This window comes from Macaca nemestrina, chromosome 9 (genome assembly GCF_043159975.1).
Source record: "Macaca nemestrina isolate mMacNem1 chromosome 9, mMacNem.hap1, whole genome shotgun sequence".
Lineage (NCBI taxonomy): Eukaryota > Metazoa > Chordata > Mammalia > Primates > Cercopithecidae > Macaca > Macaca nemestrina.
In genome coordinates this window covers 58,788,055-58,814,733 of record NC_092133.1, presented here as the reverse complement: position 1 = coordinate 58,814,733, position 26,679 = coordinate 58,788,055, and the positions used below count along the sequence as shown (strand labels likewise).

General features: G+C 43.6%; 1 protein-coding gene across 1 annotated transcript; it reads right to left on the bottom strand.

Annotated features, from left to right (window-relative positions):
- Positions 1–292: 292 nt before the first annotated feature.
- Positions 293–26,679, bottom strand: LOC105466228 (talanin). The gene is given in 8 exon segments (XM_071068712.1): positions 293–368; positions 2,159–2,173; positions 4,433–4,502; positions 10,637–10,644; positions 14,464–14,554; positions 15,324–15,588; positions 16,027–16,114; positions 26,606–26,679. Coding segments are annotated over 8 exon segments (687 nt in total).

Here is a 26,679-nt window from a genome sequence, read left to right as displayed (position 1 = left end):
CATTGTTATGGGAGGATTAGAAGGAGATGATGGCTTAGAAGGTGTGATGGTTAATACTTGATTGAATTGTATTAACTTGATTGAATTGAAGGATACAAAGTATTGATCCTGGGTGTGTCTGTCAGGGTGTTGCCAAAGGAGATTAACATTTGAGTCAGTGAGGGGGAAGTTGCCAGCATGCTGTGTAGGCTCTCTCACAAGTAAACTCAGGTGGATACAGGACAGGACATCCACAATCCACCACTATGGCCTTATCACACTGTCTTTTTCACCTCTTTTCTTCTTATTTCTGTTAGCTGCCTGAAGGGAAGCCCCAAGGAAAGCATATGGCACCGTGCCTTACACCTAACAGGTGTTCTGTCAACAAAAATGATGATTGTCCATTTGCCTATGAAGACAGAGAAAAGGGAGAAAGATTAGATTCAATAACTGGAGTTCCTTGTTTAAAGCCCAAAACTAGGCTGGCTGAGCTGGCTGCCGTGAAACTCAGCTATTTGGCCAAAGCAGCACACTTCAATCTAGATTATTTTCATGACACAGGTATTACCTAGAAGTTCAGGGAGATAAAGAGACAGCTTGTTCTTAGGAAAAAATCAAAAAACAAAAAAATCCCCTGAGTTTGAGAAAAAGTGGGAGAGGATTTAATGAAGGCACTTACATGTTGGACTGCAGCCTCCCATGAATGGAGCGGCATGAATTGCCCTGGGAGGCCTTTGGCAGGGCTTCCTTAAGACAGGGCACTGGCCCATCCAGTCACACAATATTTATGCTCTTTAGACTTTAAAAGTATTTTTTGTAGTCAAAAGTGCTTCCACCCTCGACTTGCTGTGGATAATGATTGCTAACTAAATAAAATAAAGCTAAAAGCTTATTCTGCAGGTATGAACCCCTGCAGAAAACTATACTAGAACCTGACTGCTATGGACTGAATTATGTCCCCCCAGAATTCATATATTGAAGTCCTAACCCCCAATATGACTGTATTTGTAGCAAGGGCCTATACAGAGCTAATTAAGGTTAAGTGAGGTCATAAGGTGGGGCCCTTATACAACACAATTAATGTCCTTATAAAAAGAGGAAGGGAGACCTCTCTCCATCAAGGGAGGACACAGAAAGAATACAGATTCCTGAAAGCCAGGAAGAGAGCTCTCAGCAGAAACTGAACTGGCCAGCACCTTGACCTTGAACTTCCCAGGCTCCAGAACTGTGAGAGAATAAATTTCGGTTGTTTAAGCCACTCAGTTGATGGTATTTGGTTATGGCAGCCCCAGCTAATACGCTCATTCTAGCCCCATCCCAGCGGCCCATGCTGAAGTCCCAGAAGCAGTGTTAGCAAAATGAATCTTATACTAGAGCAGAGCTTTCTCATCTAAAAGTTTTATGACATTTTTCATCACAGCTAAGAGGGAGAATTTGGTCAAGAATTGTTATGTCCATCCCAGAATCAGTGAGCCAAGGTCCCCTAGCATGTAGCCCAATGCCTGGCTCATAGTATAAGCTCAAGAAGTGTTTGGTGGCTGTAACTTTGGAACATCCCAAGTCTAGATTGGAGGTATCTTACCTCCTTTTCCTGGGCTCTTCGGCACTGCCTTTTCTCTAATGTCACTTAATAGGTGCTAAGAAAGTGCCTCTCAAAGCTACCTACAATTATAATCTGGGTTCAAATTCCTAACTGAGTGATCTTGGGCAAGTTAAAAGTCTTGGTTTGGGCTCCTCCAGAAAAGTTCAGATCCAAGTAGGTTATTTGGTAGTAACAGGAAACACTAGCGTGGTGGTAGGAAGAAGACAGGGAAAGAAAGGCAGATGATGGAGTTGCATTGTCAAGAAAGCTGCCACTGTGGACCACTGAAGCTTATCCCATGGGGGACTGTGGAAGTCAGCATAGAGCACATGCCTCAGAATCAAATCCCATCCTGCCACCAGAGGGCAAGGGAGCCGGGGCATTTATACACCAACTCCTGCCAATTATTTGGTGATAGCTGCTCCTAGAGGAAATCTATTCCCCAATACATCCGGCTTGCTGCATGCAAGAACACACCAGGCTCCAGAGGCCAGTGGAAGCTCTCGGGCCAAGATCCTGCATTTGGAAGATGAACTGGTAGGTGCTGAAATGATGAGGGCCAAAAAGATGTGGGTGGGGCACACACAGCATCTGCCATCTATAAAAGGAAGTCTAGTACCCTATTCCATTAAATGAGTTTGTAGTCGTAACACACTTGGAACAGTCTATGGTATATAAATGCTATAAGTGTGTGTGGCTGATAGTATTTTTCATATGGGGACACAGTAATTTTCTGGTCCCATGTGCTCTGCTAGAACCTTGCCACTCTCTATTCTGGGAGGAGTCTGTTTCCTCTCCCCTTGGACCCAGAAGGACTTTGTGACTTCCCTGATGCACAGTTTGTTGCAGAAGTTAAGCTGCTGGTTTCTACCAGTAGGTCATGTAAGCTGATAAGGACCCACCTGCTTTTGTCTCTTTCTCTCTCTCTCTCTCTCTCTCTCTCTCTCTCTCTCTCTCTCTCTCTCTGTGTGTGTGTGTGTGTGTGTGTGTGTAGAGAGAGATAGAGATAGATAAAACACACACACACACACACACACACACACACACACACATACACACCCTCTTGGGAGTCCTATTCCTGAATCCACCATGCTTCAGAGATCACATGAAGAGACAATGTAGGAATAGAGAAGTCCAAGAAGCCTCAGCTGTTGAAGTCCCCAGTGAAGTGTCACCTTGGGTATAAATGTGTATACATTTAGTGATGATACCTTTGATATGACCCTAGCCACAGCCACCTAATAATGACTGCAACCACCAGAGAGAACCTGAGCTACATCTGCCTGATTACTCTCAACCTGAATTCCTGATCCACAGAAACCTGGAGAGATAATAAATAATGATTGTTATTCTAAGATGCTACATTTTGAGGTAACTTCTGATGTAGCCATAGTAACTGGAACAGTGCCTGATAAGTAAAATAAATATAATCTCACCTCCTCAACTTATAGGCCCTTCTCAGATATGAAATGAAATCTTCATATTCTAGATTCCACATTTAAGCAGGTGGGTCTAGCTCAAGCTAATGTTCTAACAATCAGATCTTGACAAGATTAGACTTTGCAATATGCAGAGGGTTTAGTTCTGGACTGGACATTGTGGTGCTTCCTCAGTGTTCATTTTGATCATCTTCCATTCAAGGTTGCCCTGGATATCTGGTCACTCATCCCTGCCTCCAGCAGGAGGCCCTGAATGGTCCAAGCCATTAGGAAAATTCAAGCATCTTGCCACAGTGATTGGACCACACAAGTGAAGCATAGCCAGTCAGTGGTTGACTTTCCCCTAGGACTGGTTAGGAATGGAATCATCAGCACCACATCTGGGACTGTTGCTGAAAAATCTAGGGCATAAAGGCATTCTTTCTCCAGGAAATGTTGGAGTCAGACATGCATGCCGGAACCACTGCAATGATTTTGCTATCATGAGGGAAACCAGCCTGAGGATGGAATCAACACACAAAAGAGGCAAGACGAAGAGAATTACAGAGAAATGAATCTAGAGCCTTGACAAAATCATGCTTAAATCCCAGAGTACATCTACATTTTCAGATATGGGAGCCAAGATGTTGCTTTCATTGTTTAAACCGTCTTAATATGGATATACTATTACTTGGAACCAAATGCATCATAATTAATTCTGGTACCAACGCATCAGATATTGTCACAAAACCTAATCCACTCCTGTTCTGCAGAGTTAGAAAAGAGGATCAATGTGTAATCTAAATAAACCTTTTCCAGCACTTTCTTTGGACATTTTTGTATGAAACCTTGAGTTTTGCCAGGAAAATAACTACCATTTTCCTGGCTATATCTTTGATATAAATGTGCATACATTTAGTGGGTGTATTAATTTCCTAGGGGCTACTGTAAACAAAGTACCACAAATTGGGTGGCTTAGAACAACAGAAGTTTATTATCTCACTGTTTTGGAGACCGAAGTCCGAGATCAAGGTGTCCACAGGACCAGACTCCCTCTGAAAGCTCCAGGGAAGGATCTATTCCAGGGCTCCCTGAGCTCCCAGTAGCCTCAGGCATTCCTTGGTTGGTCGATGGGTGTGTTCTCCATGTCTCTATGCATGTCTTCCCTCTATGTGTCCATCTCTGTGTCCAAATTTCCTCTTTTCACAGTACATGAGTCATATTGGCTTAGGGCCTATTGTAACACCCCTAGTTTAACTTGATTACTTTTTTAACATCCCTATTACCAAACATGGCCACATTCTGAGGTACTGGGGGTTAGAATTTTAGTAATATCTTTTGCCGGAGGAGAGGAGGATGCAATTCAGCCCACGACAGTACGGTAGAGGAAGTGGACAAGGAGGGTGTACATGAGGAGGAGAAGACATCAAATACAGGAACGTTAAAAAAAAACTTACCAATCACACAATTTTGGAGTTGTCCAAGTGTAAGAAGGCTGATATTCCTGCTTTGAGTTGTAGAGACTGGGGTTCCTGACTGAAGACACTTTCTCTGCAGAGAGATGGGGATAGAGATGAACACAGAGCCTGTGTTGCCTCTTTTTTCTAGCCTAGATGTTTTCCTTACAACAATTTCTGTTTTGTTGCGTGGTTTCTTTCTTTCTTTCTTTCTTTTTTGAGGGAATACACACAAAGCTTTGACTTATATTATTCTCATTGCATCCAACTGAATGAAATTTATGAAGCCTCTTGCACAGTATATTCATTGTTTGGGTTGGGATAATTGAAGTGTCAGGAATATTTGCTTATTGAAAACAACTCAGGACGGCCCTGTGCACCCAACTGGACCAGGGCCACAAGACATGCCACATTCTGGACAGCTGTGTCCTATTGTCTTTTACAGCAGGGGCACCTTCCCAGGTAGATTAATTTCACACCTGGGAATGAGCAGTGGGTTAAGAATTAGAGGGCATTATTTCTAGTGTGGACTTCACAATTCACTCACTGTGTGACTTCGAATAAATCATTTAATGTCTCTGGACTTCAGAGTTTCATGGACATAAATAACTTGGTGTTTTCTACCTCATAGGGATACTATGTAGCTCAAAAAGGAGAATCTATATGCAATACTTTAGAAATCATAAAATGCCATCCAAATGTGTATCATTTACAATAAAAAGTAAGCATGTCTACTTCTGCTTAAAGTAGAACTTTGAACTAGGGAAGAAAATGGGCCAATGTTCTCATTATTCACCATTTTCTCCCCAAGATCCATCCTCCACACTTTTCTGACCTGCTCTGTACCTTGGGAGACTGAGCACTGCAGATTGCACTGGCTAGACTTCATTGTCTTGTGGCTTCTGGGTGGTTTGGCTAATGAGAAGTGCTTATAGGAAATAGGGAGGTGGGAGGAGAGAAACATTGGGGTATTTATTCGTTTTACTCTTCTGGGCAGTAGCTGTGTTCTCCTATAGCCACCACTCCGATTGGGCAACTGGTTCTACCCCTTTGGCCCTCTTTAGGCTTCAAGTAACTCCATTCCCTCTGCTCCCCTTCGGGATGAGGAGGATGACAATGTATGAATGTGGCTGGTCCTCGGTGCCTGACTCTGCAAATGGCCTCTGCATCATCACTCTTCAACACTTTGAATGCGCCGTCTGATTCTCAAGGGACCCTGACACAGGCAGCATCATGACCACGATGTGGGCGATAGCTCAACTCTTTCTGAGGGAATTCTCTCTCTCTTTCGGAATGGTCTGAGTTTTTTCTTTTCTTTAGCCATTGAGCAGGTCTGCAATGTGATGTTTCTCTTGTAGAAACAAGCACCAGTGGATCAGGAAGAGCTATAAGGATTGGAGGTCTTCACTGTCTTCCATCAGCAATTCGAAGGTTTCATTAGGTTTCCCAGGAGGCCAGGCCTCTGTTCTTTCTCTGGTACCTCCTGCCCCTCCTATATTCAGGCATTTTCCGAGTTCAGTCTGCCCTTCTCTGGAGGTTACCCCCGATCTTTCGTCTGCCCTCATCTCTTGCCTGTGCCTTCAGGGCTCCTCAGTGACTCTCCATGTAGAACACAGCCTCTTTTCTCTTTCCCACACCCCAGCCCCGGCTTTCCTATTTCTGTTCATGCTGCCCAGGCTTGGAATTCCAGCTCATCTCACACACCTTTAGTCACTCCTTATGTGCAAGCAGGCACCAAGAGCATTGCTTTCTCCCTTCCCACGAGTCCCTGCAGCCCTCCCTGCACTCTCAGTGTCTCATTACTGGACCTCTCTTTAGTTCTGAGTTTCTGTGACAGGATGTCCAGTCAGCCTTCCTGCCTACAGTCTCTCCTCAATCCTCTACAGACAATAGACTTCTGCCACCTTCGTTTTCCTAAAACTTGGCTTCCATTGTGCCCCTTCTGTGAAAACCTTCAATGACCCTGCTGTCCACCATACAAAGTCTGAACTCCTGACCCTGACATTCAAAGCCCTGCACAGTCTACTTCTTGGTCTACTTACTACCTTACAAGCCCACTCTCCTCTCCCTGCTACCCTGTGACTACATCAGGGGCTTTCCAGCCTCCACTGCCCCAGAAATGCTGCCCTCCTGCCTCCTGGCATGAACCTTGCCTATTCTTCCAAGCTGAACCCCAATGCCACTTGCTCTCTGAAATCTTCCTTGACCACTACAAGCGACAGGGAGGCTTCTTTTCTTTCAACCCCTCTTCCTTTTCTTTCAAGTTCCGGGATGTATTTGCTGAGCTGAGCTGAACTTCATCTCCTAAGAATGTTGTTTGCCTGAGCCATTTGAGACTTGTAGCTCCCTGACTTGTACTGCTGTGCCGTTAGAATGCGGTTTGGACACACGTGTCCTGCATAGTATTAGGCCCTTACTATTTACTGAATGAATATGTAAATATGGGAAACACATCAACTTATCCGAACTGCTGATCGTTAAGAGATTAGACACATATATGTATTTTTGCAAGCTCATAGGTCCCTGACACTAAAGTCATACATCTACTCAGGTAGGCTTTTGGTCTAAAAAGGAACAGGGATGATGATGACAAACAATAAAATATCTACCACTTCCTGAATACCTGCTGTGTGCCAGTGCTTCACATGCAAAATCTCTTTTAACCTTTTAAACCAACTTATATTAGTATTATTACTAACTGTACTTTATGAACCAGGAAATGGAAGCTCAGAGTGACTAAGCAAATATATCTAGTAGAGGGCAAGGCTGAATTTGAACCTGAGTCTGAGAATGCTCAAGTCTGTTCTATCAACCAATCAGTAGGCAGCCTTTAGAAGTATCCTGCAGGAGGCCCCGGGAGTGTGGAGTATTTAGTGTGTAATGCATATGTGGCACTTGTCTACCTCATCTTCCTTCCATTGAGGGCAGGAATCCTATCCTGCTGCTGTCTGTATCTTTACAGTGATGCCTATGACTTGGCTTTGCATGTAATCGGCACTCACTAATGATTTATTAGTTGATTTTCAGCTCTCCTCCACTTCATACTTGAATTTCAAGTGTTTTGTTTTGTTTTGTTTTGTTTTTGAGACAGGGTCTTGCTCTGTCACCCAGGCTGGAGTGCAGTGGTGCGATCATGGCTCATTAGAGCCTCGAACTCCCAGGTTCAAGTGATCTTCTCACCTGAGCCTTCTGAGTAGCTGGGACTACAAGCATGTGCCACCATGGCTGGCTCAAGTGGTTTTTTTGTTTGTTTGTTTGTTTGTTTTTTTCTCAAAGGATCTGGCCAGGATTGCACTATAGGTTTGCATAGGAATTCTCTTTCCACCTACCAGTACCATAAAATCTTTAGTTAATATAATTATTTGTCTCTAGAGGTCTCCCCTTGAAGGGGCTTGGTACTGTGTCAACTTAGCTAAGTTGGAAATATTTCCCAGAACTCTCTTCCCTGTATCATTGTAGATTAGGATTGACCACAAGAGAAATGTTCATGAGACTGGGAAGGCAGAAGGGAAGGAAGCAGTAGCCACTCTTTGTGGATTGGTGTAGGTGTCAGGCAGACCCCATAGCTCATGCTGACCTAATAGCTCATCCTCTTGGCATGGAGCAGTGCCTGGGCCTGCAATTCCTTCAGCTCCTACCCAATCTCCTCCTTCAGATTCTTGAGTTGCAAACTTACTGTGTATGCAGTCTCATGGAGAAAGTGTTGGCTTCTGCAGGTTCCCCACATTGTCAAAATTGGAGGCAATAAGAGGCATAGGTGGGGTCCATTCTGTCCTCATTGTTCTGAAGCAGGAGAATAGGTCCTGGAGGCAGGAAATGGAAGGCCAATTCATGCTGACTTCCTAGAACTAAATCAAATGGAAAACGCCAACTTTCCATGCCCAAGTAACAAAAGGACCAGATGCTACTCCCTTTGCACTGCCCCCCCGCTGTCCTTCTGCAGGGCAGATGAAAAATTGAAAGTAGCTCTGATAGTCCCCTCCTGCAATCAGTCAGACTGGTCATGGGCCAAGTCTTCATTTGCACAGGGTGTAACTTTGTAACTTCACTTCGCCTCTGATTGGTCGCTTTCTACAACAAATCAGACTGGTTGCAGGCCGCTACTTCATTTACATAGGGTGTACACCTAGTAACCAATGAGAAAACTCTAGAGAATATTTAAAGGTCAGAAAAATATGTAACCAGGTTCTTGAGCTGCTTGTTCAGGCCAGCTCCTACCTTGTGGAGTGTGCTTTTATTTTAATAAATTGCTTTTGTTGCTTCTTTCCTTGCTTTGTGCATTTTGTCCATTTTTTTCATTCGAGATGCCAAGAACCTGGACACCTTCCAATGGTGACAGTTCTAGTTTTTCTCACGCTTCCAGTTAATGTTGCTCTCCTCACATTAGATCCAGCCTTCTTTCCTGATTACCAGAGCTGCCCAGCTACAGCAGCTTTAGGCCTCCACCAGGTACAGAAGCAGCTTGCCATAACCCCCTTCACCAGCTCCCACAATCGTGCTCATCTTAATAACAAATCCCTTGTTCTGTATCACTCAGAGTGACCCTGCTTCTCCTATTGAACCCTAGCGGATTCATCCCTCTTCCCTGAGTCCCCAGGATATGGTGTCTCTGGTCACGTGGCCACCTCAAAGAAATGTGTTTATGGTAATTGGGCAAAGTCACTGTTAAAGCAGGAGGAAAGCCTAGAATCGGGGAGCTTCTCACTCTTACCCTTTCCCTCCCCACAAGGCTATGCTGTTTTCCAAGGCAGGAGCTAGATCCATCTGTCTTATAGCGAAACTCAACTTAAGACACTTCAGTATTATTCAAGTCTCTACCTGCCTCAGCAAACCTGGGCTGAACTCAGCTCTGATGTCACTGCTTTTGGAGGTTGTGTAGCCACTTTTTTTTTTTTTTTTTTTTGAGATGGAGTCTCGCTTTGTCACCCAGGGTGAAGTGTGGTGGCGCGATCTCGGCTCACTGCAAGCTCCGCCTCCTGGGTTCACACCATTCCCCGGCCTCAGCCTCTCAAGTAGCTGGGACTACAGGCGCCCGCCACCACGCCTGGCTAATTTTTTTTTTTTTTGTATATTTAGTAGAGACGGGTTTCAGCGTGTTAGCCAGGATGGTCTCGATCTCCTGACCTCGCTATCTGCCCTCCTCAGCTTCCCAAAGTACTGGGATTTGTGTAGCCACCTTTGACCTTTAGTGGTTGCTCTCAGATATCACTGGCATCCAGGGCACCTGTGCATGGAGGTGGACTTGTAGTTAATCACAAGTGGACTAGAGTACGAGGTTGCCTAAGGGGCTGTGTCCCAGAGGCTCTGAAGACTGCTGTTCAAAGGTATCTGCCTTTGACCAGGTGTTTGAAAATCTAAATGTCACCGTTAATAAGCCATCCCTGTGGATTACTCTTCCTGGTGTCTGTTATTAAAAAGCCATACACCTTTGATAAAAGAATCATTTGCAGAGTGTAGTAGAAAGAATGTGGTTTCTGGAATCAGGTGGCTCTGAAATCAATCTACTTCTGCCATTTAAAATAGCTATGAGGCTGCAATAAAATAATTATTTAACCTCTTCATGCTGCAATTTCCTCACCTATTAAAATGAGGATAATAATACCCAATTTGATATCCAAGAAAACAAAAATGTGAAAGTATCTAACCCAATGCTTGGCACACAGGTGACCCTGAATGAATGTTAGCATTTACTCCTGATTTCCGTTCCTTGAACTAAATAATGCCTTGGAATTCCTAGCAAGGCCCTGAATGGGCATCGTTGCTGTTGCTTTCTCATCACAGTTGGGATCTAGTGGGTGGGAGGGTGAGGGTCTACTGTGAGTGTGTGTGTGTGTTTCAGGAGGATGGGGGGAGAGAGAGCGCGTGCACGGATTAGAGTTAATAGCTAGTTTTAGAAGAGAGATTAGGTTATCAGAAGAGGATTTCAAAAAGCTAGCTTATTTCCATCCACCTTTCTCCATTTTTGTTGCTGCCATCTTAATTCAAGTTGCCTTCTCCTTCCTGGATTACTTCAATAGTCTTATCTGGTTCTTCTGACTCTTCTGATTTCTTTTTAGTTTATTATCTTCTTGGAAGCCAGTGATCTCTTTTAAATGTAAATCAGATCTTACTTAACCCTCTGACCCTTTCCATTATACTTGGCATTCATCTAAACCCTAATCATGGCCTGGAAAGTGCTCTATAGCTTGGCCCCTGTCTACCTTCCTCCCTCAGCCTTCTCTCCCTCCTTCCCTCCCACTCAGTAACTTTTATTTACACTAGAATTCTCCCAGCTCCTTGGGCCAGTCAGCTCAAGACCTTTACTCATGATTCTCTCTCTCTCTCTCTCTTTTTCTGTCTCTCTCTCTCTCTCTCTCTCACACACACACACACACACACACTTCCACTTCCATGTGTTCCTGTTACACTTAATTCTGCTGGCTGACTCCTACCCAACCTTCACATCTTTATTCAAATGTGATTTTCCAGACTTCCCAAACAAAAGTAGGCTTCCTTCTTGTTCTTTCTTGTAAAACATCTCGTGTGTGTCTTGTATATTTTTTTCTTATAGTCTCTATCACATTTCGAAGTGATAGAATTGTGTGTGTTGTTTTCTTTCTGAAATGTTGCTTCTCCTACTGAGTGAGTCCACGACAGTCCCATTTTCCCATTGTGTTGCCACCAGCCAGCCCACTGCCTGGCACAGTAGTCTGAATAGTGCTGGTTAATGTTGAACAAACACAGTGTCACCCTGGGACAAGTCTATCTGTATGGGATTCAGATTTTCTCTCCTTACAAATGAGCCACAATTCTTGAATTTGAGTCGTATAAAAGCCACCCAGAAAACCATACATCCTGTTTACCTCTATATTTAATTTTTTGTTTCCTACTTTTTCATTTTTAAATTGAGGCATAATTTGTACAGAGTAAAATGTACAAATATTAAGTGTGCAGATGGTGAGTTTTTCATACATACACACCCATGGAATCATTATTCCAATCAAGATATAGAATAGTCCAGCATCCAGTAGGCTGCTTCGTGTCTTTGCAATTCCATAACCTCTACCTGCACACTAGATAAGGTAACACTACTCTGATCTCCTTCTCTGTGGATTAGTTTTGTCTGCTTCAAAATCTTATGTCAATGGAATCATACAGTGCATATATTTTGGTGTCTGGCTTCTTTGGCTCAACATGTTTTGGGATTAATTCAAGTTGCTGTATGTAGCAACTGGTTTTTTTTTTTTTAAATTATTGAATTGCTGACTAGTCTTTCATTGAGTGTTTAATTTCCCCATTTGACTATTGCTGGACATTGAGTTGATTCAAGTTTGGGCAGTTATGGACATTCTTGCATATGTCTTTTGGTGGACGTGTCTTTGGGTTTAGAAGTAGGAGTGGAATTGGTGGGTCTCTACATCTTTAAGCCAGGCTCTTTTGTCTTCTGCTTCAGCCTTCACAAAAATCCTGGCACAGCTTAGCCACAATTTTCCAATGTGATAAGGCAGAGGTGGTTATCTACATCGTGGCAGGCTTTTTACCTGCAGGAATCCTTCATATGGATAAGTTCATTTCATGGGTTTCTGTCAAGGTCATTTAACTGTTTGATGCTGAGTCTGTGGTCATGATAGTGTCCCAGAAAATGTCACAGGATCTTTAGGGTGTCACTTTGCCAGCTGGAAACCTGTGTGGTCAGTGGAACCTTTGCCCAAGTTTTCCTCGGGACCACTGGGCTCATTCAAACCACTTGGCCCTGCAGGCTGCACTCAGCTCTAGCTACTGGCCAGATTCCACACCTACCAAGGGGGAGCCATGTGCGGAGTGGTGAGGGATGTGTGACTTTGAACAGGTTCTGGCCACTGCACACAGCCCAGCATGCTGGCTGCAGTGGGGAGGCCAACTCCAGGCGCTGGCTCTGTGCGAGGCTGATGGTGGACCAGGCGTATTGCAAGCGGTTTCCATTGTGGGCACCAAGAAACGTGGTGGTGCCCAGAAGCTTGGAGACACCAGTAACCACAGAGCCCTAAAAAAGGTGTCACAACACTGGCCTGAGGATCCCCTAGGTCTGAACTCCTTGAAGGGCCACAGCTCTTCTCTCATCATGGAGAGTGCGGGTTGTGTTTTAACCGTTTGTATTATAGCTCTTTCAGTCCCACCATTTGATAGGTCCCAAGTTTTTGTCTTGTGTCCAGGAAGAATGGAGTGCCTGGACAACCGGAAGGTGAGAAAGGTGGAGAGGAGCTTCACTGAGTGACAGAACAGCTCTCAGGAGACACAGAGTGGGTAACTCCTTTCCACAGACAGGTCGTCCTGGCAAGTGTCCAGCTCTCAGTGGAGAGGAGACCCATGGTGGGTAGCTCCTACGTGCAGGCAGGTCACCCTCAAGAGTCAAGGAGACCGGAAGTAGGTAGCTCCTTCCCACAGCTGTTAGTCCTGACTTCTGTCTGAGTCTGGCTGAATCCAGGGTTTTAATGGGCTCAGAAGGGGGGAAGTGTGTGCTGACTGGTTCATGTGCAGCCATGGGCAAGCCTGGGAAAAGCACCGTAAGTTCTCACTCTGGGCCTCGGACTACACCCGGAACTGGCAGCCTGGTCCCCAGGCTTCAGGCTGTCCCTGGCTTGAAGGTGGAGTTTCACTAGAGACCTGCCCCTTTCTGGCCAGGAACCTGCCTGCCTCTCACCATCAACATGCTATCCATGGTGCCTTGGTTGTTTGTGCCAAGGGGCACAGGCCTGCGCTGAGCCACCTACAGCACCCCCAGCCTCCCTCTGGCACTGTTGGTACCCAAATTCCGGAGGGGGCCAAGGTAGGGGATGGCATGCGGGTCTGGCATGTCAGTGCTGCCCTGAGCACCCCCACCCTTCCAGGTTGTGACAGTGCACGAGCTTGGACACAACTTTGCTCCAAAATCAGAGCTGGTGCCAGGAGTGGGGAGAGACCAGGGAGCCGCAGCAGACATTTCCTAGCCTGCAGGGCCAAGGGGGGCTTCCTGGCCCCAAGAGAAGAGAGATGCCTGGGTCCAGAGCTGCGGCTGGTCGCTGCAGGGGCACCCGAGAGCACAGGGCTCCCTCCCTACCAACTCGGTGGGAGGCAGGACTCCCACCTGTTCCTGGCCTGGGTAACTCCACAGAGCGTGCAGCCCTAGCTGTGCCTCCCCTGCTGCAGCTGGCATCCCCCCAGTGGCCGCTCAAGATGAGCTGCTGCCGCCATCAATAGGCCAGAACAATTTAAAATCATAATCTGAAGGGCTTCCTGCCATTGGAGCTTCATCAGACACCGTGATAAATTATCTCTAAAGTAGTAATCTGAGCCAGTAAGAAAACATTATTCTATTCATTTAAATCACTGAATTACAGACACATTTCATGGGAATGTTTTTCTAATTACAATGATCCTAAGATAATTGCTTTGGTCATTTCTATGAAATGCTGTAGCTATTCCTGATGTATTATTTATTCATTGGTTTATTGCCAGGAGTAATATTGACTGTTTGCTCTATCCCTGTCATGGGAGGCTTTCTGCCATAACTGTGTAGTAATTTTTTGCCCTGTCTACAGGAACACACAGGGTTAATAAGCTGTGGCTGTTAGACAACATTCACCAAATTCTGGGTGCCCTTTCTCCAAAAGGTAAGTTACACTAAACGAAGAAAGGTATAATCTCTGCAAATTCCCTTGCTAAAAATCTCCTTCTCTAGAAAGGATATTTGCTTGTTGTTTTCATGTTTCTCCTTCCAAAGAATTTACAAACATTTCCCTTAATTTCCTGCATGAGACCAGAAAATTTCAGCTTTTGTCCCAGGCAAGGGAATAAACACAGTTAGAACATCTTTCCCATTTGAGACAGTGGGCCACTTCTCCCCTAGACCACAGAGGGCCCACCTCTCTGTCTGCTCTTAAGAATTCAAGAGGCTTATCAGCCTGGGAGGTTGGGACCACCCAGATGGAGATGAAGTGAACTTTCAGCAGAGAGAGGGAAGCACCTGGAAAATACCTGGATTCTGCTTTGAGTGGAAATGCAGAGACAACCACATGTTTTGGACACCCACCTCTCAGTGTGCTGGAGTCCTAAGACATCCTTCTCATTGTAATGAAAAGTACCCCACCAAAAGGGAAATACCACCCAAATTTGGCTAAATGCTGAAACAGAATTAAATGACCACATTGAATCCTCATGATAAGTCTTTGAGGAAGATGTCATCATTATCCCCAATTAAAAATTTTATTTTTTTTACTTTTATTTTATTTTATTTTTGAGATGGGATCCTGCTCCGTCACCCAGTCTGGAGTGCAGTGGCACAATCTCAGCTCACTGCAACCTCGGCCTACTGTGTTCAAGTGATTCTCCTACCTCAGCCTCCCAAGTAGCTGAGACTACAGGCATGTGCCACCCCCACACCCAGCTAATTTTTGTATTTTTAGTACAGAAGGGGTTTCACCATGTTGACCAGGCTGATCTTGAACCCCTGACCTCAAGTGATCTGCCCACTTCGGCCTCCCAAAGTGCTGGGATTACAGGCATGAGCCAACGCACCTGGCCTCAATTCAAAATTTTAAACTGAGGCTCAGAGAGGCTGAGTATCCTGACTAAGGTCACACAGCTTCTAGGTGATAGAATGGTGATTCGAACCCAGGGAGCCCAACTCTACCCTGAGGGACTGAGAAAGAGTGAGCTCCAATTCAGGGTGTTATCTTCCCATCCTCCACTCCACCTTTTTAAGCCTCATCTGAAAATATCATGCAAGATCACCTTTACCACACAGAGGAGAGGAAGAAACAAATAAATATGGGGGAGGAGGAAATGGAAAATAGAACTCCCACTGGGGTCTGGCTATTAATGTGTCTGCCCCGTTCCGACACTTGAATAGGTCTGGTTCTGAGTCTGCTACTGAAAAGAACCAAAAATGACCTTGAATTGAAACTCCTGCATAGGGAGGTGCCGTGATGAACTCGGAGAGACCACAGCACAGCTTTGCAAGTGCATTCAGCACAACGTCATGGTTGCTTCCAGTCGGCCAGGGGAATGCTGATGAGGTGGTTTCCAGATCTGATGAATTACCTGACTGCCAACGCCAAACTCAGGTTTTCCTCTCTGCAGGATGGAGAGGCTGGAAGGCGAGATGGTCTTTCCAAGAGGGAACCTGTTTCATCAGTGGCTTCTTTAGATGTGTTGACTTTGTGGAAGAACCCCAGTTAACAGGAACATAGGGAAGGGTTTTCTTCAGTAAGTACCAATGTCAGCCAATCCTTTACCTCTGTGATCTCATCTCCCATTGTTTTCTCTGCTTTCTCTGCCTCAGCCACACTGGCTTTTTACTGTCCCTGGAACATGCCAGGCACACTCCTGCCTCAGGGCCTTTGCATGTGCTCTTTCTGCTGCCTAGAACCTTTCCCCCAGATACTCCCATGGCTCGCTTCCTCTCCTCTCATGCCTTTCCTCAAATGTCCTCTTCTGAGTGAGACCTTCCCTAGTGACCTGTTCTAGCAAAAAATCACATTGTGAACTCCACCTCCCTCAACACGCACACATACGCATTCCCACTCCCCTTCTGGCTTAGTTTTCTTGTTAGCACACTCCACCTTATAATCTCCTATGCATAATACTGACTTACCTTGTTTTTGACTGTCTCCCTTAGCTGAAGGTAAGCTCCATGGAGGCAAGGATTTTAATCTGTTTGGTTCCTGTCTGTACGCCAGCACCTAGAATAATAAGTAGCTAGCGCTCAATAACAACATGTTGATCCGTGCATGGTGACTCACGCCTGTAATCCTGGCACTTTGGGAGGCCAAGGTGGGCGGATCACCTGAGGTCAGGCATTTGAGACAGCCTGGCAAACGTGGTGAAACCCCATCTCTACTAAAAATACGAAAATTAGCCGGACGCACAACTGTAATCCCACCTACTCGGGAGGTTGAGGCAGGAGAATTCCTTGAACCTGGGAGGTGGAGGTTGCAGTGAGCCAAGATCATGCCACTGCACTCCAGTCTGGACAACAAGAGTGAGACTCTGTCTTGAAAAACAAAAATGTTGAATGCACAAATGAATGAATTTATTAATCCTAGCCCTGCCATTTAGTAACCAGGCAGGCTATAGAGAGTTAGTTAACTTCCTTTCTAAGCCTCATTTCTGCAACTGTAAATTTAGAACGAGAATTCCTATTATCCTTGTGAGCTGTGCTTTTTCAAAAGGATTACAAAAGGACACACCCAGCACAGTACTCACATGGACTCAGTAAGAATTGGCTAAATGATTTACATTGTGAGTTCAATGAAAGAATTACCAATAATAGTGACAAGCGTTTGTAGAATATTTCTATGAGCCAGGCACTATTCTAAGCATGTATGTTTATTAACCCATTTAATCTTTACAACATCCTGAAATGTATGTGCTGTTATCATCACCATCCTAGCTTTAAAAATAAAGAAACTGCAGGGGTAACTTTCTCAAGGCCACATGACTAATAAATCATAGAGCCTGGATCTGAACTCAAGCCCATCTATTTCCAACGTCCATATCTTACCCACTTCAGCATACTTCTTCCCTATAGCAAGAAGATGTAATTTACATGACAGAGGCACAGGAAATTCCATTTAAGTCATGAAACTTCCTATTTACAAATTTTAGTTTTTAAACTTGTAAGATGTCTTCTTGGATCAAATGTGATGATAATTCAATTTCTAAATCACCTGGAACATTTAGATGGAGGCCAAATTGTATTTAACTCCAAGCCATGAAATATCTTTGGCCATGAAATGCTACCATTGTGGAGATATTTGTAAACTATGTTTTATTTAGACACACTCTGTATTAACATATATAAGACACAGTTTTAAATAGACAGCAGTGTCATTTAGTTTCCAAAGCTGAGTGGAAATAAAAACCAGGGTCATGTAGACACACCCTAAACCTAGCACCTGCTTTTGAGGCTGCTTCAAATAATATCATCCTGATTTTTCTTGTGAATTGACTTCAATCACTTGTGATTCCTGTGCATCTAGCATGTCTCATAACCGGCAGTCATTCATAGCCTATTTTGAGTGTGAGCATTCAAATGCTAGGTTTCGTTCATGAGCGGCAACTCTGCTCACAGTGCTGGCTCTACAAGTCACTGCACACTCAACAGGGAGGTGCATACACACAAACTTTCCAAATCGTCTTTAAAAGTTTTCAGTTCCCTTTTTTCTTTTTTTGGTTTCTATTGCCTTCCCAGTAATGGCTAAGACATTGTCAGTTTGTCTTGCTTCTTGTGATTTCTCCAGATGGCCTTATGGCCCAGGAGCTCAGTTGGGACCAGGTGTTAATATCCCACTAATTTTAATCTGGCTTTTATTTTTTGTTGCAAGAAACAGAAATCTATTCAAGCCAACTCAAGACAAAGGGATTTCACATATTGTATTACATTACATTATTTTAAAATGACAAATCCAAGAGCAGGAGCCATATCAGACCCTGGCCTCAAGGAATCCAGAACTCAAAGGTGCTTCTAGATTCAAGGAAGCTCCCAGGTGTTCCACAGTAGGAGTTCATGGATGTTTGATTTCTATGGTTAAGCAACAAATGCCATGTCTTTTTCTGCTCCCAGTACTAACTGATGGTTATTTGTTTGTTTCAAGTTTAGGGCCCTAAGAGAGAATCTGATTGGTCCAGTCTATCTTTCAAAGCAGTCTGCACCTCCCTCTTCAGCCTATGGGTTGTCTGCCATTGGCTCAGGTGCCCCGCCAGGACCAATCATCTATGAATGGAGGAAGTGGGGCACTGGGTACTGAGTGTGGCTTCCTGGGCCTGTCCCTTTGGCAGAAAGTGTGGGCAGATGGGTCCCCTCAGAAGAGGCTGTAGGTGGGTTGGCACAGTGTACCTTTCCACAATACCATTGTGCAAGACACTGATGTCATATAGCCAAGACATATAGTGGTGTACCAAGGTAAGATGATATTATATTAACAAAGATACAAATGCAACTCAGAAAGACATCTGCAAAGCCACATGCATGGATCTTTGCAACTAGCATGCTTAAAACATGAAACAAATACCGTTATTTTTTTGTGATATATTTTATCTAAAAATATTTATTCTTTTGCCCAAGTTTAGCTGTCAAAGCTCCATGGCTTTCTCAGGTAGGGCCACCCAGTTTTGGTGAGCGGACTGCATTTGGCACAATTTCAGCCCATGCCATTCACAGAGATTACAATGGGATGACTAAACTGAAGCCACATTAGCCTTTGCAGTTGCCAGCCAGTTATTAAGGTTTTGTTGTGATTAAGCTAGTGAAAACCCATTGATTTGTTATTACCATTGACTCAGTGTCTATAATGCTGTGGGCTACAGCTTTAAACATAGGCAGAATGAATACCCACATAACTTCAGAGGTCCCGTGTGTCAAATATATTATGCACATAGTATTGGTGATCTCTCCTTTGAAGACTGGCCCACTTCTACCCAGGGTCCCTGTAGAACAATGTCTCTATGATGGGACATTTTGATTGAGGTAGAAAGGTTAAGGAGCATGAGCTGCGATCCAGACTGGAGGCCTTGCTGCAATGTGTGTAATGGTTGTGGTGGAGGTGGGGGAGAGGAGGTGCTCATATAAAGGCAGAAAGCATGGCAAACTTGGCCTGCATGACAGTTCTGGTGAATGAAACCCCCTAGACAAATACCAAATACTTGGGTCTGAGGTAATTGTCTTAAGACAATTCACTACTGATGGTGGCATCGGTGATCTGCATTTGTATGAACTGCAGTCTCTATTTTTGAGTTCTCAGCAGAAACCATTCTCTCTTGTCACCTGGGATGCACAGCCTTCTAGGTGTGTTTTTCTTGTGCCCCACATCACTTTCTGTCTATATTTTTAAAATATCTACCTGATTTTTCTTCACCTTGATGAAAATTTCTTTTAAGACAAAATCAATGTCTGATTCATCCTGGCGTTCCTGCCATGGCTTGGAACATGCCAGGCATTTAATAAATATTTGTTGGATGAATGATAGTAAGACCCTAAAATGCCTTTTGAGTCACCAAATTGACCATGATCCATATTGCACTCTCTGCTCAGTGACAGTATTTGGCACAGGGGAATGTCTGAGATGGCATCATTGCCCATCAAAGCTAATTTCAGAGTCAAGTATAACTTTGCAAATATCTCTAATGTAGTCACTGTGAAAACACCATCAATATATCTTGTAATATGTGGAAGGGTGTACAGGCTCCATTGATTACCAGAACAAAGATGGAATTCCTAGGGACAGATCAGGAAAGTTCTTTGAGTGAAGACAAAGAGAAGGAGGAAGATGTAGAAGAGGAGGAAAAGGAGTAGGAGAGGAGGATAATAGCTGACATATATTGATAGTGTGTTATGTGCCAGGCCTTGTCATAAGTATTTTGTATGTATTAGCTCATTTAATACTCACAGAAGCCCTATGGGGAAGGTACCATCATCCCATTTTACAGATGAGTCCAGTGCAAAATAGGGCAGGTTGCCTTTCAGTCCACACAGTCTGCTTTGCAGGACTCCTGGGGCTCACTTCTCCTGAGGTCTTCCTCTCTCCCTCTCTTTCTGTTCCTTGACCTTCTAAGGAGGCCTTGGGTAGTCAAGGTGATCATTGTAATTTCATCTTAGGGGGTCATGCTGACTCTTTACTGGTCTCTTGGAGGTAAGCCTAGATCTTCAATATTTTTCAAAATAGAGTGTCTGTAAAATGGAGAAATCCGTTTCTTGCTGATATTTAGTGCTCTGAGAGCATAACACTGATGCAGTATTTTTTCAAAACAAAGCAAAATCCTCCTTCACAGGTTTGAGAATGGGAAGAGATGAAGGGAGAGGAGGAGTCAGACAGCCCCAACCTGCCACAGCTGTGTGAGTAACCACTACAACAGTCACTGTGTCTGCTTGGGCAGATCCATTCTTCTAGTCTTGCCAGATGAAGGCATTCACTGCCTTGGATCTGCCCTGACTTTCAAAGACACTACTCTAAAAGCTTCAATATTACTTGGCTAAACAATACCCCCTTCCCAGGAAGGTCTCTTTATTTCCCATCTGTTTTGATTGTTGACATTTTGGTTTGGCAGTAGGGAAAGCCTCCTCACCAGAAGCTGGAGCCCATGTCTAAGGCAGAGAAGCTAAGTCAATGACAGAAAGGTTGGATTTGTTCGTAACAGACTGAAAAAAAATTTACCCTTCCAGGAACTTAGGTATCCTGTGTCCAAACTGCACACGCAGGAGCAAAGATGACATAATTCTTCAGATATTTTTAATATACTTGACCAAAGTGGAGAATTGAGATGGCATCCAGGGTTCTGGTTTGGCAACACAAATACTTGCCATTACTCAGGATTCTCCAGAGGGACAGAATCAGTAGGATATATGTATATATAAAAGGGATTTTATTAGGAAGAATTGGCTCACATGATTACAAGGTGAAGCCCCATGCAAGCTGGAGGAGAGAGAAGCTGGTAGCGGCTCAGTCCGAGTCCAAAAGCCTGAAAACCAGGGAAGCTGACAGTGCAGCCTTCAGTCTGTGGCTGAAGGCCAGAGACCCTCCCGGCAAACCACTAGTGCAAGTCTCAGAGTTCAAAGGCTAAAAAACCTGGAGTCTGATGTCCAAGGGCAGGAGGAGCAGAAGGGAGCATCCAGCACTGGAAAAAGAAGGAAGCTAGAAGGTTTGGCAAGCAAGGTGATCCCACCTTCTTCCACCTGCTTTGTTCCATCCATGCTGGCAGCCAATTGGATGGTGCCCGCCCACAGGGAGGGTGGGTCTTCCTCTCCCAGTCCACCAACTCAAATGTCAGCCTCCTCTGGCAACACCCTCACAGACACACCCAGAAACAACACTTTACCAGTCATCTAGGCATCCTTCAATCAATCAAGTTGACACCTAATATCAACCATCACAAGTTCACCCCTTGTCAACTTGGCACCCATACACATCTCCTGAAATCATACTTAATCTCCAAATAAAGACAATAATAATGTCATAATTACACCTAACATAATACAACTATCCTTCGTACAACCAGAAGTTCACTAATTCTAAACTTAAAAGCTATTACATAAAGCGTTGGCATTCAATAAATACTTGTGGAATAAATGAATGAATAGAAAAAGTCTAGAAAGGTATCAAACATAAATGTTGAAAGTAATTATTCTCTCTTTAAATAGCTGCGTGTTCTGATTTTTCTATTATACATATGTATTAGTTTTATAATAGTTTTAAAAATATAACTTCAATTTTCCAGGAACTTGCTGATTCGCAGCTGAAGTGAGGGCAAAGATCGAGCTGGGTTTTGCCAGCTTTAATATAGGCGAGCTCCGCTTTATTGTATGTGGTACAGCAGCAGCCACTGTGGTAAGTTCCTGGAAGACTGGGCCCTTTTCAGGATCTAGACCAAGTTAATACTTTCTGGCCGATGGGGAAGTAACTACTTTGTTCTCTGAGCAGAGGGCTTCTTAAAAATCACAAGATATTAGAGGTTGCCTTGCCCGATTTTCCTAATTTCCAGATGAAGAAACTGAGTCCAGAGAGGTGGTTGGCCTTGAGAACGTCAGTCATGAAACTGGTATTAGAATGCAGGTCTTCTAACTTTAAACGCATTTCTCCTGTCCATACTGGCACAGCCAGAGACCCAGAAAGAAACTAGTGGCATCCTCAACTGAGTCATTGAGGAAAATTTAATAAAGGGACACTTTAAAAGGTGTGGGCAGAGTTTGGAAGATGAGCAAAGAGAGTAAAGTACTCCAGGTTGTGCAAAAATGGAGGGCTGTTACCGCCTGAGGCCCAGACAGGCAAGCATGGGGGCAGTTATAGAACCTGAAAGAGCAGAAGTGCAGAGAAGGTGGCAGACAGACAGGCACTGGGGCCTTCCATAGAGACACAGTCAATTTGCAGAGACCCAGTAGTAAAGGTGAGAGCTGGGGAATTAACAGCCCAACATCATTCTTTTCCCAACTAGAAGCCAAAGGCCAAGGGAGCTTGTTGATGCAGCTCAAAGAGATGGATGTCCTAGGGCACAAAGCATAGTAAGAAAGGGCGAAGAGGGAATCTGGAGGGGCCTGTGGAATGTGCCCAGCACACTTGCCTTCTGGAAGATCAACTTAGTCCTATCATTGCCCTTTGCTGTGTGCCCTTTGATTTGATTCGGCTTCAAGTCAGTAATAACCTGGACAATTTAGGTTCCATTTTAAAAACTATTATGATACAAAGAATACATATTTATAATAAAAAATCAGAACATGCAGCTATTTAAATAAATTTAATGATTTTCAACATTTATGATTGACACCCTTTGAAATGTTTTCTCTTCGTTCATCCATTCATTGCTGCCATAAATATTTATTGAATGCCAATGCATGCCAGGCTATTTCAGATGTATGGATGTGGGAGAAAATAAGATAATGAAACATCTTTTCTGTTCTTTCCCTCAAGGAGCTAATGTTCTAGTTGGGGAGGAGTCACAGTATACAAGATAAATAACCACAATGATAGAATGCGAGACAGTGATGAAATTGTAAGAAGAAAATGAAAGCAGGGCCAAGAAATAAGCATGTCATGGGGAGTTATAATTTTAAATAAGGTGATCAGGGAAGTGTGTGTGTGTGTGTGTGTGTGTGTGTGTGTGTGTGTGTGTGTGTGATGAGCTAGCAAGAGAGGGCACCAGCATGCAATGGTTGCCCTTTGGGCTTTTCCTCGGCTAACTGCTGAGTGTTCAGGTAACGGAGTGTAGGTGGTGTGACTTCTCCCCTCCCTCGCAGTTTCAAAATGTCTCTCTTTAGATTTTTTTAAAGGGCAAAGCTTTCTCCACTCCATATATTAACCACTTAAAAAGTGCCAGGGGGACTCCTTAGCATAAGTTTATTAGCCAAATTATTGGTGTATATCTGTCCCTTTATAGCTGGGTGACTTGGGGGAAGTCATTTGACCTCTCTGAGCCTCAGCTTCCTCATTTGTAAAATTGAGGGTTTTGGTGACAATTAAAGGAAATAAGATTAGATCTGTGGGGGGCCTAGTGGCCAGGACATAACTCATATCCTATAGATTTAATAGTTTCTTTCCTTCTCTGGGTAGGTGTGTTCAGCTAATATTATGGATCTGAGATCCACAGAATGGGGAGTTGACTGAACAGCCTATTAATAGTAATAGCTGGTGTCAACTGGCCACCTATATGCTAGGCAAACACTTTACCTGTGTGATCTCATTAAATCCCCACATTTTAAGATAAGGAAACGCAAGCACAGAGCCCCCTTGCACAGGTGGTAGGCTGCAGAACCCAGGCTCAAGTCCTAGTTTGATTGGCATCAAAGCCTATGCACGCTTGATCAAAGCCCTGTGCTCCTTCTCTTCCCTGCCTTGCCCACTCCCATCAGGAGAGTCATCAAGGTTGGATGGAACCAGAGTATAGGGAGGGATTTTCTCATAATTTGAAAACCCATGAAGATATCCAGACTACTGGGTAATGTGTCATTATTACCTTGGAAAAGCTTCTTTGCTAAATCCCACTAGGGCAGTGGTTCTGCAAGTAGGGTACTGAGCTGATTACCTGTGGATCACCTGAGTAGTTTATTTAAAAAATACAAATTCCAGGGCTTTACCTCTTGAAATTCTAGTTGAGTAAGTCTGGGGAAAGACCTGAGTATCTGTGTTTTATAACGCAGTCTTAGGTGTTTCTGATGCACAGCCAGGTTTGGACAATAGCTCTGTAGGGTCCAAACTACTAATGTACCCTGGGCATCTTTTGTTCTTGTCCCCTTATTGCAACTGAGATTGAGATTATAAATGATCACTCTTCCCAGTGGTGGTGAGTCTGCTGGGTAATCTAATCCAGGCTTCATCTGAATGTTTGATAAAACTATTACAGCAGGATAAGGTCAAGTTGCCTTGAAGCATTCATATGAGAGGCTTCCTCCTGGTCAGCCCACAGACCCATGTTCTTTGGCCATTCAAAGAACAGTCTATCAGCTGTACTATGCTCCAGTCCACAGTTTCTATGAGGACGCTACGATAGACCTTGTCAAATGCTTTACCGAAATCAAGGTGCACAGTGTCTGTGCTTCTCTTTTCCCTAAACATTCTAGAAGCCCCATCAAAAACAAAGTGCAAATGAGTGGAATAATTCTTTGTCAGTAAACCCAATCTATACTATATGCCAGGGATTAGCAACTTCTTTTCTTTTTTTCTACATAAGCAATTTTTTTTGAGTTTCAAATCTTATTCAGTTAAAAAAAAATTTTATCATACTTTAAGTTCTGGGATGCGTGTGCAGAACGTGCAGGTTTGTTACATAGGTATATACATGCCATGGTGGTTTGCTGCACCCATCAACCCGTCATCTACATTAGCTATTTCTCCTAATGCTATCCCTCCCCTAGCCTCCCACCATGTGACAGGCCCCAGTGTGTGATGTTCCCCTCCCCGTGTCCATGTGTTCTTTTCTAAGGTCTCAGAAGTCTTGTCTTGTCTTATCATTTCTTTTCTTTTTTCTTTCTTGAGAAACAAAAGAATCTTCTGTCTTCTTGGTAGGTTTCTATAAATGTGAGCTGAAAAATGGATCACATCAGTCAATCATAAAATGGATCACATCAGTCAATCATAAAACCAATTTGGGCCTCATATGGCATCACTTGGGTCTTGACACTGCATTTCTGTCAAGAACAAGGGCTCAGATTGTCAGCATACTAGGCACTTTGGAGGGCAGGTTGTGGAGAAGAAAGCACTGGTCTTAAAGTTGTACATTTACCAAGTTTCTTTAATAAACAAGAAAGGAAAAGACTACGCAGTCATTCATATTCCATGTAGAGGTTTAACCAGTCTACATTAGAAACCTTAGACCCACACCCATCCATCCCATCACTTCCTTGATGACGGCAAATGGATTGTCCTCTGCAAATGGGTCTAAAATGATTGTCAGTTCCCCATGAATCTCTAAATGCTCCAGCCAGTACTTTGAGAGTAAATTTTATTCCCTTAAGGAGATGGCTTAATCAACACTACTCAGTATATCTGATTTCTATGTGACCTTGTTATATTCGTGCTTATGTTTCTAGACCCTGAGTGAAACCCCTCACTTGGCTCGTTTATCTTAAGATATCCTATTTGCATGAGACTTTATGTATAAAAATCAGCATATTCAAAAATTATAGCATTAATATTGCCTTGAAGGATTATTCTTTGCTTTAGTAAAGGATTCACTATGAGATCCTTTAAGGAATGAACATCACTAAGAAAACATTTAAATCTATGCTCTTATTTTCATAACAGTGTGTCTTGTATATGCTACTCCATACATATAAAGAGTCAGTCTTGTCATCATCCATTAGTTACTTTCCTTTCTCATAAATTAACAAACCCATGTATTCTTCGGTCTTGTCATAAATGATGACTTTATGTTATTATTTTTCTGAGTTTTATTTATTTTATTTTATTCTATTTATTTTTGAGACAGGGTTTCGCTCTTGTCACCCAGGCTGGAGTGCAATGGCATGATTGCGGCTCACTGCAACCTCCGTGTCCTGGGTTCAAGCGATTTTCCAGCCTCAGTCTCCTAAGTAGTCGGGATTACAGGTGTCCACTACCATGCTGGCTCATTTTTGTATTTTTAGTAGAGATGTGGTTTTGCCATGTTGTCCAGGCTTGTCTCGAACACCTGACCTCAGGTGATCTGCCCACCTTGGCCTCCCAAAGTGCTGGGATCACAGGCGTGAGCCACCGCCCCCAGTCAAGTTTTATTTTTTAATCATTGAAGAGCAATTAAAAATGCTGAAGAATAACAATGATAGTCACCATGTATTGAGTGCGTTCGTGCCAGGCACTGCTCTGTAAATGTCATACATGCACTCAGTTATTAAAACTACATATTAAATTATGGCATTAAGATATAATTATTATTCTCTGTTTATCTTTAACTACTTTGCTTTTCTTCCTCAAATATCACCCCATTTCTTATAACTCAGAGATAGCCAGCTTCTTCCTCCCTTGGAACAAAAGAATTCTAATACATTAGTAAAATACTTCCTCATTGCTCCTTTTGTTTTCTAAGTTAACTTGAACCAGGGCTGCATAAATTAATCTTATCTGCTAAGGCTGGAAACTTTTACTAAGGAGTGATTTGTGTTACTAAGCTCATAGTGGACTTTAAAGATGACAAAGGGTTACTAAATTTATTCATTTGTTCATTCTCATAACAAGAATCCATTGATTACTTACTGTATGCCAGGCACTGTGTTAGGCATTAGAGAAAGAGATAAGTAACGCACAATCTTCAGATTCTCCTCCAACAT